Source organism: Hydra viridissima, unplaced genomic scaffold, assembly GCF_058129835.1.
Source record: "Hydra viridissima isolate aposymbiotic clone 2 unplaced genomic scaffold, HvirCarnegie_v1 scaffold_149, whole genome shotgun sequence".
In the NCBI taxonomy this organism is placed as follows: Eukaryota; Metazoa; Cnidaria; class Hydrozoa; order Anthoathecata; family Hydridae; genus Hydra; species Hydra viridissima.
Window position 1 is genome coordinate 8,033 of NW_028324405.1, and position 13,431 is coordinate 21,463.

General features: G+C 36.8%; 1 protein-coding gene across 1 annotated transcript; it reads right to left on the bottom strand.

Annotated features, from left to right (window-relative positions):
- Positions 1-1,395: 1,395 nt before the first annotated feature.
- Positions 1,396-8,645, bottom strand: LOC149875830 (uncharacterized). Its single transcript, XM_090076146.1, has 5 exons — positions 8,606-8,645; positions 2,535-5,354; positions 2,236-2,301; positions 1,920-1,976; positions 1,396-1,761 (listed from the first exon to the last, which is right to left on the bottom strand). Exons 2-5 carry the CDS (start codon positions 5,323-5,325, stop codon positions 1,442-1,444), a joined length of 3,234 nt encoding a protein of 1,077 aa, XP_089932272.1. The 5' UTR covers positions 5,326-5,354; positions 8,606-8,645; the 3' UTR covers positions 1,396-1,441.
- Between the last annotated feature and the right edge of the window lie 4,786 nt (positions 8,646-13,431).

Below are 13,431 nucleotides of genomic sequence, written 5' to 3' on the forward strand. Positions count from 1 at the left end.
TGCATAAAAAGCTTTACTTTGCTGAAGAAGAAGATGAATAGATGCAACTTTTTAAATTCGTGAGCTATCTCTATCGGTGTAAGGTAGTTTTTGAACAATTTTTCAAAGAAAAGTTAGCCTAGTTTTCTTCTTTTAAGTTTAAATTATGTAGCTTGACATCACAAAATACAAAACTCAAAAAGACAAGATAAAATATAAGATAAACGCAAAATAAAATATAGATGAAACTAAAGTTAGGCTGCATACAAAACCAACAACATAATATTCTACTAGAAAAGTTAGCCTAGTTTCCTTCTTTTAAGTTTAGATTATGTAGCTTGACATCACAAAACACAAAAAGGCAAGATAAAATACAAGGTAAACGTAAAATAAAATAGAAGTCAAACAAAAGTTAGGTTGCATAAATACAAAAACTGCATTGCCAAAAATAGAATTTGTTGTCTAGAAAGACCTTTTAAACTTTGTTTCTTTCGTTTTTTGACTTAGTGAATCGCGATCTGGTTTTTCTTAGGCGCGCTTGTTTCTTAGTTGTTTTTTTTGTAAAGAAACTTTATTCAGACGTTTTTTTTTACGCAACTCCTTTAACATTATTTTTAACAAAGTATTCTTTTATACGTGTTTACATTGAAATAAAACCCTTTGCGTAAATAGAGATAAATTAGAGAGCAAAAGTACATAAAAAGCCTCGCTACTTTGCAGAAGAAGAATTGGATGGCAAGATTCGTGTGCTTTCTCTTTCGTTTAAGGTACTTCTTGAATATTTTTTCAAAGAAAAGTTAGCGTAGTTTTCCCCTTTTAAGTTTAGCTTACGCAGCTTGACATCACAAAACGCAAAAACCAATAAGGCATGATAAAATACAAGATAAACGTAAAATAAAATAGAAGTGAAACAAAAGTTAGACTGCATAAAAACAAAAAAAAAAAAAAAAACATAATATACTTCTATGTATGTTTACATTGATCTAAACAAAATCCTTTGTGTAAAGATATGAAAAAATAGAGAGTAAGAGTTCATAAAAAAGCCTCGCTATTTTGCTGAAGAAGAAATGGATGTCTAGATCTTTTAAAATAAGGAACTTTTTGATTTCTTTTTCCGAAAAATGGTTGGAGCAGTTTTCCTTTTTTAAATTTCACTTATGCAGTTTAACATCACAGGAAATATTATTTTGCTTTTTAACAAACTCTTAAAAACATCAGAAGTAATTCTAAATGCAACTCTATTAAAAGTTTTCACAGAATAACAAAACGACTTCTTTTTTTTTTTTTTAAAGATAAAAAAAAGTTTGAACTATCTTTAAATAAGAAATGTGAGAACAGTTTAACAGAACTTCTTGTTTATTATGTCTTTAGCGAAACAGATAAAAATATTTGCAAAAGCATAGATAAAACAAACTACACAAAAGGCCCATCTTTATTGCCAAACTGAACAAACTTATCTAAACTACATAAATGGTTTCACGATATTGCCATATTGAACAAACTTTTCTAAACTACCCTCTTTTTGAATTTTTAGCTTCATGTTTTTAATTTTGTCTTTAATATGGCTTTGGTAGGAGTACTTTTGCAAGACATGAATGAGCTTGTCACTGCTATGATTTGCCAAGATGCCAAGGTAATCTTTGTACGAGCAACTTGAGCTTACATCTGTAAACACGTCTTGCAAGATGTATGCCAACACCAAAGCTGCACATCGTGGAAAACTTCTGGTGTTGAACCATTCGTTGTGGCCAGGGCAAGCATTCAGCTCTTCAACTATTTCATCTAAAATTTTACAAACTCAAGTCATAACACAAAGTGATTAAATCAAATATTCATTTGGTTCTGAAGTAAGACAAGATTTATTCTGTTTTTTTATTTATTTTTTTTTTGTTGACCTTATTGTTTGCACTGATAGCAATAACTGGTTTTTGAAAGATTACCTAAATGGCATTGGCTAACTTCTGCTTTGTTTTCCTTTGTTCTTGGCTGAGTTGATCCTGAAATAAAATAAAACCATGTTCATTTTTCTAATTCATAAAAACCATCAACAGTTTCTAAGTGTTAGAGATGATAACAAGCTGTGCATGATTTCTAACGGTGATGTTTCTAACTTCATCATTAGAAATCGGGTAGACACAACTTTCTAAAAGTGCACTTAGCAATGATGGCTAGTTTTTGTTAACAGTTAACCATCTGAAATTGTGCAAGAAGAGGTTTGTGTTTATATATCTTTGTATAAATTAGGTTTTACATTACCGATGAGTTCTTGAGTGAAAGATGGCATTTCCAACTTGATTTTTTTTCTTCTTGGATCTTTTACTTCTAAAACATAATCAGTTTTAGTATCATTCACTTGTATAAACATTTAAGCAATCACAGAATTAGTCCTGCAACAAATACATACACACTTCTGTGTTGTTTTTTTGTTTTGTTTTGTTTTTTTTACAGCTCTAACAATAACAATAGGGCAAGGAGTTGATTTGGGCATTTTCATTTTTTGAAAGCGTGTTGAGATTTGCATAAAAATCAAAAATCAAAAATCAAAAAGAATTTACCTCTGGATGTAGAGGCAAGACTTTGGCTAAATAGGCTACCAACAGATTGAACAGCATAAGGTGAGAGCTGCTTTGCAAGAACAGTACCAGCCTGTTGGACAGGAACAGCTGAAACTGGATCAGATGAAAGAAACAAACTGGGTTTGGCCAATGTTTGCTGAAAAGCAACAAGGCTAGGAGTCAGAGGAACAGAAAAGACCTCTTTTGAAGGACAGAAAGCGACTTGCTGAGAAGGAGAAGCAGAAACAGGTTTGGCAACCACTTGCTCATTAAAGTAAACTGGAGAAAGTTTTGCATGGTGTTCAATAAAATCCGGTTCATCAGGAAATAATGTTAATGCAAGAGGAGAACAAGCTGTGCCAACAGGAACAGCTAGAGTCTGATCTACATCCATACAAACAGCTTGTTCGTTAGGAACTAGTTGTGCAAGAGCAGGGGATAGTTCAAGAACTGGACCAGCGATTGTTTGTTCAGATGGAACAGACGAAACAGGAGTTGAGGTAGGTTCACACAAGAAATCTACGGCATGGTCGTTGCTATCCTCTAAAGGAACATTGTTTTCTACAGCTGGAGAAAACGGAACCACTGTGGTACAGCTGAAAGTAGCAGCACATTCTTCAGAGTCAGAACCGGAGTCTAAATCTTCCTCAAAGATGTCCTCAACCTCATGAAAACCGTACTCCTCTGCATTAGTTTGGAGCCAGTCCATCACATCCTTCTCCTTCTTTGGTGGTCTCTCAGACTTTTCAACAGTCAAAGACTCTATGACTCCGAAGGACTGTCCGATGCCCAGGGCAAAGCGCAACTCCTCTGCAGCGTTCCACTGGGACACATAAAAGCTATCCATTGTGTTCCTGCTGTGCTTCATGTAGAGTGTAGCAAACCGCTCGCGATCTTCTTTGCTGTTGTTGGCAAAGTAAGTGGCTATCGAACCGCGAATGCAAGTGGGAGTAAGACGCTTCATGGGAATGTTTACTTGGCTTTTTCTGAAGCAGGACGTCAGGCAAGAGGAGATAGCAGAGGAACCCATCTGGTAAACAGGCACTCTAGTTGCACCGAGTGTCACACATTCGTCTTTGTTGGGTCTCATCGATGGAAAAAGGGGCCTGTAGCAGTCGCTCAACTCCAAAACAGTCTTGGTGTCTGCAGCCATGTAGTGAGAGTCGTTGACAAGAAGGTCTCTGTATCTCAGCAAATAAATATCGATCAACACTTTCAAGTCGTTCGGCACTAGAATGTTTTTGGCTCCGTACTTGTATGCTGTTTTGTAGCGCTCTTGCACAATGCAATATCCACACTCACTCTTCTCAGCAGCCATGTAGTCTCTAATGTTTAAAAGAGCAATGTTAGATTTTCTTAAACTGTTAATTACAGTGACAGAGAGCAGAAGATGGTTTCGTAGAGACACAGCATTGTCTCTAGTCGGTGTAAGAGACGGCTTTCTAATCGATTCCACTAACTGTCTTACGTATGCAGACTTGCCATATTCGTTCAGCAAACTGACATTGATGATGTTGATGCATTTTTTGCTTTTCACAAGGCTCCTCCTCAAAGAACGAAAGGGCCTCAGCACTTTTTGTAACTCCTCCACCTTGCAGCGCAAACGTCGGATGGCCTCATGAGAAAGTCCGAAATAGACATTCCTGGCTTCACTGAAACGAAACAGGAGACAAAGGTAGACAAGGCGGTTGTACAACGTGTGACAAGACATGGCTTTTGTTTGGTCAAGTTCACTCAGCTTGGAATTGAGCTGAATGTTTTTAAAGTGCATGGAAAAGTATCTATCCTCCAAAACGTTGGAATTGGTGAGAGCGTTCGGGTGCAGCGTCAGCGTGCTGTCACAACATGTCAATATTTCAACAACTGCATTTTTGTAGATCTTTGCTTGTGACAAAGTGTTGTTGTTGGCTACCACAAGCCACTTTTCAAAATCTCTGAAGAGCTCATCTGCTGACTGGTAATAAAAGTGAAAAGCATCTTTGTCCAGCTGAAACAAGAGTCTCTTATCTTCTGTCAAGACGGAGGAGTTGGAAACCAAGTGCTTTAAGGAATTAAAATCAGAGTCTAGGACGGATTCGGTGTTCAGCTCTTTGTTTTCTACAGAGGTGCAGTGGTTTGCAGAAGGAGCCTCGGACGAACCAGCAACTGATGAGGGCAAGCTTAAAAGAGGATCAGAGGAAAGAACCGGAGAAGAAAAAGAGGAGGAAGGCCCAGGAGCAGAGGATGCAGAGCCTGATGCAGACGCTTGTTCAGCTACTGGCTTAATACCAAAGAAGGCAGGTCGAATAAATTGAGGGACATAGAGCTTGTCGTTGTCGTATCGCTTTGCCTCTGCAATCTTTTGTTTGATCGTCTTGGAATCGTAGAAATGAGTCTCTTTCAAGTGTATGTCCAGTCGGTCGTAATACTTCCAACATTGCAAACAGGGGTAAGGTTTTGGACAGCCGGACTTGCGTTCGAGACGAGCATGCTGAAACTTCCTGACCATTGCAGAGTAAAAGATGGAAGCTTCATCCAAAGTCCAAGAATGATCTTTTTTAGTCAAGTGTCTTTTAATGCTTGTGGAGGAATGTTTGCACAAAGGCATCGGACAGCTAACAGCGTACCTCTTCTTGGTACCATAGAAAGGTACAACCCTGTTTACGGAGCCACACGCTGCAACTAATGCGGCCCTGACTTTGTTTTTGAGCTTTAAGTCTCTCTGTTCTTGTGACTGCCTTCTTTTCTTTTTTTTCGCTTTAGAGTTCGGAGAAGGGGCAACAACAGTGTTGTTTTCTTGTGAAGAAGACATGTTCAGGTGTTTGTTTGCAACGGTTTATGCTAAAAAAAAGAAGACAGTTAGTGAGAGTGTTTTTCTTCTGCCTGCATCCTGGAATCCTGGAATGTTTACAACTGCAGGGAAGAGCTGTGTTTTTTCTGAATCCTCTGCAAAAGAGAAAAAAGAAAGAAAAGAGAGCAACAAGAAGAAACAAAGTTTCCACTAGCAAATGAAAAAGAATGAGAGCAACTAGCATTACATGCATGGTGGCAGCAGTGATTGCTATTATGAGAAGGAGAATGAGAAAAAAAAAAAAAAAAAAGAAACAAATAAATAAAGAGATGGAGTTTGAGAGGATCTCGCAACCATATGACTCAAAGAAAGAAACTGTGTTGAAAAAAGGCAAGAGAGGGCAAATAGAACTTGCTAACAAGGACAAATGACAGACATAACTACAACAGTAACAACTCTCATTGCAAGCATAATAACAACAGCATCAGCATCACTGACTCAGAGAGTGTTGACATAACAAAAAAGAAAACAAAAGTACAAGCCAAGTGGGGGAACATTAACAAACACTCATTGCAACTATAACAACAACAACAACAACAGCAACAGCATCACTGACTCAGAGGGTATTGATAAAAAAAAACAAGCAAAACAAAAACAAACAAAAAAACAAATAAAAAAACAAAACAAGCAAATTGGGTGAACAGTAACAACTCTCATTGCAAGCATAATAACAACAACAGCATCAGCATCAGCATCACTGACTCAGAGAGTGTTGACAAAATAAAATAGACAATAAGCAAGCAAAGTGGGTGAACAGTAACAACTCTCACTGCAAGCATAATAACAACAACAGCATCAGCATCAGCATCACTGACTCAGAGAGTGTTGATAAAATAAAACAGATTATAAACAAACAAAGTGGGTGAACAGTAACAGCTCTCATTGAAAGCATAATAACAACAACAGCATCACTAACTCAGAGGATATATAAAAAAACAAACAAACAAACAAACAAAACAAAAACAAAAAAAAAACAAGCAAAGTGGCTGAACAGTAACAGCTATCATTGCAAGTAAAATAACAACAACAGCATCAGCAACATCATCACTGACTCAGAGAGTGGTGATAAAATAAAACAGATTAAAAAACAAGCAAAGTGGCTAAACAGTAACAACTATAAATACAAGTAAAATGACAAAAGCAGCAACAGCATCACTAACTCGCAGGGTGTTGATAAAAAAAAAAGCAACAAACAAATAAAGCAAGCAAAGTGGGTGAACATTAACACTCATTGCAACTATAATAACACCAACAGCAACAGCATCAGTGACTCAAAGGGTGTTGATAAACAAAAACAAAGGCACAAACAAAACAAGCAGAGTGGGTGAACATTAACAACACTTATTGCAAGCATAATAACAACAACAGCATCAGCATCACTGACTCAGAGAGTGTTGATAAAATAAAATAGATTATAAACATGCCAAGTTTGTGAACATTAACAAACACTCATTGCAACTATAACAACGACTACAGCAACAGCATCACTTACTCAGAGAGTGTTGAGAAAAAAAACAACAAAAAAAACAAAAACAAAACAAAACAGAAAACAGAAGTACAAGCCAAGGGGGGGAACATTAACAAACACTCATTGCAACTATAACAACAACAACAGCAACAGCATCACTTACTCAGAGGATATTGATAAAAAAAACAAACAAACAAACAAACAAAACAAGCAAAGTGGCTGAACAGTAACAGCTATCATTGCAAGTAAAATAACAACAACAGCATCAGCAACATCATCACTGACTCAGAGAGTGGTGATAAAATAAAACAGATTAAAAAACAAGCAAAGTGGCTGAACAGTAACAACTATAAATACAAGTAAAATGACAAAAGCAGCAACAGCATCACTAACTCGCAGGGTGTTGATAAAAAAAAAAAGCAACAAACAAACAAAGCAAGCAAAGTGGGTGAACATTAACACTCATTGCAACTATAATAACACCAACAGCAACAGCATCAGTGACTCAAAGGGTGTTGATAAACAAAAACAAAAGCACAAACAAAACAAGCAAAGTGGGTGAACATTAGCAACACTTATTGCAAGCACAATAACAACAACAGCATCAGCATCACTGACTCAGAGAGTGTTGATAAAACAAAATAGATTATAAACAAGCCAAGTTGGTGAACATTAACAAACACTCATTGCAACTGTAATAAGAACAACAGCAACAGCATCACTGACACAAAGGGTGTTGATAAACAAAAACAAAAACACAAGCAAAGTGGGTGAACATTAACAACACTCATTGCAACTATAACAACAACAACAGCAACAGCATCACTGGCTCAAAGGGTGTTGATAAAATAAAGAAATAAAAACAAAACAAGCAAAGTGGGTGAACAGTAACAACTCCCATTGCAAGCATAATAACGACAACAGCAACAGCAACACCATCACTGACTCAGAGAGTGTTGATAAAATAAAATAGATTATAAACAAGCCAAGTTGGTGAACATTAACAAACACTCATTGCAACTATAACAACGACTACAGCAACAGCATCACTTACTCAGAGAGTGTTGAGAAAAAAAAAACAAAACAAAAAAAAACAAAACAAAACAGAAAACAAAAGTACAAGCCAAGTGGGGGAACATTAACAAACACTCATTGCAACTGTAACAACAACAACAGCAACAGCATCACTTACTCAGAGAGTGTTTATAAATAAAACAAAAAACAAAAAACAAGAAACAAAAATACAAGCCAAGTGGGTGATTACTAACAGCGCTAACAGCAGCAACAACAGTGTCTTTAGAAACAACAAACAAGTACAACAGCAACAACTGCTTTTACAGAGTATAACAATACAACAACATGGCACTAACAACAACAAAAGGGTTGGAATAAAAACCTGTAGGCAAAAGGAGAGCTGCATTCAGACAAGATCGATTACAAAGAGGCTCTTCTTTAGGACAGAGGAGAAACTGCTTTTGAGGGACAGAGGGACTTTTGTTGTTGTGGTTGTTGTTGTTGTTGTGCAGAAACCAACAAACTTTTATTGAACCGAATATAACCGAATATAACCGAAAGTCTTGTTTGCTTCTGTTTTGTGCCATCAAGAAGGGAAAACAAAACATCACAAAACAAACGAAGCAAACGAAACAAACAAACAAACAAACGAACGAAACAAACAAACAAAAAAAAAAAAATTAAAAAAATTAACAAACAAACAAACAAACAAACAAGCAAACAAACAAAAACAAATAAGAAAAACAGAAAACGCAGTACCGAAACCTCGCCATTTTTTATCCTTCCTCAAGCTTTCTCTGGGCGCAAAGACCGAGAAAGTTGAGCAAACGTGACGTTGAGGGGGGGGAGGGGGGTACTTAAGGACAGCAGACCGACCAATGGCACGCTTAGGAGAGACCCACGTGAATGCTACATTTTTCTTTCTATGTACGCTGAATCCGCTCAAAGTCTGGAATTTCCAGCATTCACGTGTCATCACTCCAGCCACCAGATTGGCCCACACTTTGCACACTTTCAAGACTAGAAACTCACTTGTGCTCAATTTGAGCAAAAAAAAAAAAAAACTAAGTCTCGCATGGCGACAACTTTTCCAAAAGCAAACAAGGCAAACGAAGGCAAACGAAGAAAAAACAAAAACAAATAAACAAAAACAAAACCGAATAGGGAGAGAGAGAGTGAGTCGACTCATTTCTTTCGACTGCCTTAAACGAGAAGTCTAAAACGTTTAAAAGTTGAAAACTAAGTTTTTAAATGAACTGCACCGAAAAACTTTACGACAGTTTAGCTGGTTAAAAACGCAGAGGAAATATTTTATAAAATTTAAGCGTTCTAAAGATGTCCATTTTTGTTTTTGTTTTTTTTATTTTGGTTTGTTTCTGGCTTGTTTCTTTCTTTAAATTCTAGCGATCGAGCATATTTGAACGGTTCATCAACCTGTCGGCGCACGTGCTCGAGAGCTAGAACTTTGATTGCTTTTGTTGTTGAGAATTGAGAATGTCCGAGCAGGTTTTTTTTATCGATTTCATCGCTTGTGGCGAGGCAAAAATCAAAACGCTTTTTGGACGAAAGAAAAGAGATTAAAAGGAAAAAAGAGAAGAAAAAAAAAAACAAAAAAATAGGTTATGTGTTATGAACATTTATTTTCTCACGCGATGACGTCTAGTTTTGTTAGAGTAATTAAAATATGGTATCAAGTTTGTAATTTCTATCTTATTTTTAGTTACGGATAATTGCCAATTATGTCACGTTTAGTATACACAACGCTGTTTTCTTAATAGCAATATGATACAAACAAGTTATAAAAAAAAAAGCGTTCGCTCGATCTTCCTTAGTCAGTTGAACAAAAAGAAATTTTCACAACATATGATTGATTTGGTTGTCCTAGCAAGCTGTTTTAGCAAACGACTAGAGGTTGCAACTGTTGTTCATTGAAAACGAAAATCTAGCGTCAGCAAGAAATTTTTGAATACATAATGTACACAAAAGTGGCACTTACAAATGAAAATGTAAAAAAAAACTGTTTACCTTGATGCCAGACTCGCAGAGATGTTGTCGCTCGTTGCTATCGACTGCGAACAGCTTTGTTGTTTTTCGAAGTGCCTCTTCATTCTACTTATAGCCGAAGTTTTGGCTTCGAAAAAAATACGAACGTCGTTAAGCTCAACGGAGCTGCTTTAATTGTTGTTCGTGCGAAAACGAAATGCTTAAAACGGATAAAAGTGTTGGCGTAATTACACTTTTCGACCGCGATGCAGTTTGTCAACTCTAGCGTACTTTTTTGGCTCGTGGAGCAAAAGCCTCATGATAATAGCAAAGGCTTAAAATGTCTTAACATGTCAGCAAAGGCTTAATATGCTTAATAAACTGTGGTTTAAGCTTTTGCGGTGCAGTTCATTTACAACTTAATTTGCAACTTGCTGGCACAAGCAAACGTTTATGACTTCTCGTTTAAGACAGTTGAGCGAAATCAGTCGACTCACTCATTCTCCCTTTTCTGTTTTGTTTTTGTTTTGTTTTTTTGTTTTTGTTTTTGTTTTTTGTTTGTTTTTTTTTTTTTCTTTGTTTGTCTTTTGTTTAAAATGTAAAAAACTCGAAAGGAAAGTTGTTGCTTTGTTTGCTTATTGAAAGTTTTCGCCAGTTGCAAGACTTAGTTTTGTTTTTGTTTACTTATTAAAATATCGAGGAAAATATTTGAGGACATCGCATTCTAATGGTGCCTTTATAACAACATCTAACGATTTAACGTTTAATGTTGTGCTCAAAAAAAAAAATTCCTTTATATCTCTCAATGGTCTCCAACGATAAAACTGCCGACCAATCGCAACGATTAAACAGCCAACCAATGGCAGCTCAATGGTCTCCAAACAAGAGACTGCCGACCAATGGCAGCTCAGTGGTTTGAGAAGTGAGATCATTCGATTTCCTTTTATTATCTCCAGTTTGAACTAGTGCTTGGCTTGTGGTGCAGAAACTAAAACTTCCCGTTTTTGTATTTTGTTTTTGAATTTCTTTGCTTTGAGCTTTTTGAGAAAAAGAAGAAACCCCTCTGACGAAGTCTTGGCTTTTTTAAAAACGCTCAAATTTTGGCAAACAAATCTCATACGAAACGCTACTTTGATGTCAAAGCTTTCGTTACTCCCTACTCCCTTCTAGCGGAGGGCGGCAAAAAGGTGTTGCATCCTAGAGCTAAAAGTGAGGAGGGAGTAGTTTTCTTTGTTTTGTTTGCTTTTTTATGTTTTTTGTTTTTTTGAGGGGGAGAGTTAGAGGGTAAGGGGGTTAGGATTAGAGGGGGTTGGGGTTACGGTTTGGAAACCTGGGGACGAGGATATCAAGCAGGAGTTTAGTGTTAAGGTTAAAGGGCCCACGAGGGGCGTCCTTCAATTGTAAATGCCTTGAGACGCACGTGTCTAGTCGTCTCGTTGCATCGACCTAGAGGAGTTTTCTGATAGATCTTGCGCTTTGGGCTCAGTTAATCGGCTTGTATCCATTGTAAACACGGTGTCTGCCGTTAGAAATCGTTAACCAGGCGTTTGTGAGCTTTAACAACCATCCCTTTGAGTTTAAAACGAACGTTTCTTCAAAAGCCACTCGAGATGGAGGTACTCACGGAGGTTTGTTACGGTAACAACCCTGTGGTTTGTAACGGAACGCATCGGCCTGGTCTGACGACCTAAACGCTTAATGTACTAAGATTAGTAGAGTTAGTACTAAGAGTTGCATCTGGCCGCCGTAATTTTCTTCGACGACGTCGTAAAATTTCTGTGACGTCGTTTTCAAACCTCTAGGGTCGATTTTAACCTTCGACCTTAAAGTCGATTTTAGCCTTCGGTGTGGCTCTGTACAACTTTTTGCGGTGAAAAAGCTTGCGCGGAGTCTACAGTTGTATTTAGCCGACAGACGCTGGCAACGCAGAAGATAATGACTCTTGGGCGGCGCAAACCGAGCGTTCAGCAAATTTCTAGCATTTTACGTCAAAGCGGACAATCTGCACGACAAATAAAGCTAACTTTCTCGTTGCAACAGTTAGTCACTGGATCGTTGGACGAGTGTGTACAGCTGTTTTGCGTCGAAAGCCGACCGGTGGTCGGATGCGACTCTTCTTTTCATTCGAAAATCAGAACCTGGCCATCAGTCGTGTATCACCATCGAATGCTTAATGTAGTGATTTCTCGAAACGACAAAAGCTTGTAAAACAAACAGCTTCGCTGTACTGTTGCCTAATATGTTAACGGATGGCCAGGAAGAACCTTGGTCTGTAATGAATGAGTTCGTTTTTCCATTCGAGGCACTAATTACTGCAGTTTTAAAAGTCACCTAAAGTATAAGCTCATCTCTCCATTCAAGAAAAACAAGCATCAGAGTTTCGGAAAGTTTGCATGCACGACACCACCATCGATGATACTTAAACAAACAGAAAATGAATTGCAAAACAGAACCACTGAATTGCAAAACATAACAACGGACAGCTTGTAAAATGCATGGTGATGAGCTTCTTCAATCCAATCAGGAACGAAGCATCACAGTTTCGGCAATGGTGCATGTGCAAATCAGCAAACTGTGATACTTAATCAAACAACTTGACTGTTTTGCTTAGTTTAAGAACGGATGGCTAAGAACAACCTCGTTAGTGAGTATGAAGTCATCTCTTCATTCCAGGAATTAATAATAATCAGAGTTTTAGAAGTCTCTTACGTGCGATACTACTATCAACGGTACTTAATCAAACAGCCTCTCAGAATGGCCTAGTTTGAGAACGGAAAGGCTAGGAACAACCTTAGTAGTGAGTCATCAGTTCAACTTTTCATTCAAGGAATTAAGCATCTAAATCTGAAAAATAAAAAGAAGAGCTCTTTGTTAGAAGTTCTTATTTTTATTTTTCCTCAACTTCTATTCTTTGGACTTTTTTTTTTTAATGATAGTTTTTCTTTTTTTTATCTATTTTGTTCGTTTAAATTAATACAACAGGCGTTTTAGGTCGTTTCTGTAACATTATTTAACACTTTAAATTGTAATAAATATTTGAAAATAGAAGAAAATCCCTTTCGTAACGTTAAAATGTCATAAGAACATTTCATCTTTACCAAATACGCTTGTAAAAATAGTTTCACTTTTAAAGTTTGTTGTATATGTCTTTTAATTTAGTGAATCGCAATTTGGATTTTCTTAGGCGCACATCTACTTTAGTTGCTTTTTCTTAAAGAAAGGTCACCAGAGTTTTCTTACACAGCCCCTGCAGCATAATCTTTAACAAAATACTCTTTTGAAAAGTTTTACATCGAAATAAACAAAAGCCATTTGCGTAAGTAGAGATAACTTAGAGAATAAAAAGTGCATAAACGCCTCGCTACTTTGATGAAGAAGAAACGGATGACTAAATGCAACTTTTTAATTTCGTGTGCTATCTCTTTCGATTAAGGTACTTTTTGAATATTTTTTCAAAGAAATGTTAGCGTAGTTTTCCTTTTTTAAATTTAAATCATGTTTAAAGGTAGTTTTTGAATGTTTTTTCAAAAGAAATGTTAGCGTAGTTTTCATCTATTAAATTTAAATCATGTTTAAAGGTAGTTTTTGAATGTTTTTTCAAA

Excerpts from the sequence above, each read along its gene's own strand:
- LOC149875830 (XM_090076146.1), bottom strand. The coding sequence starts at position 5,325 with ATGTCTTCTTCACAAGAAAACAACACTGTTGTTGCCCCTTCTCCGAAC. Across the intron at positions 2,302-2,534 it reads TCTTGCCTCTACATCCAGAG|AAGTAAAAGATCCAAGAAGA; the intron begins GTAAATTCTTTT and ends ATTATGTTTTAG. Across the intron at positions 1,977-2,235 it reads TTTCACTCAAGAACTCATCG|GATCAACTCAGCCAAGAACA; the intron begins GTAATGTAAAAC and ends ATTTTATTTCAG.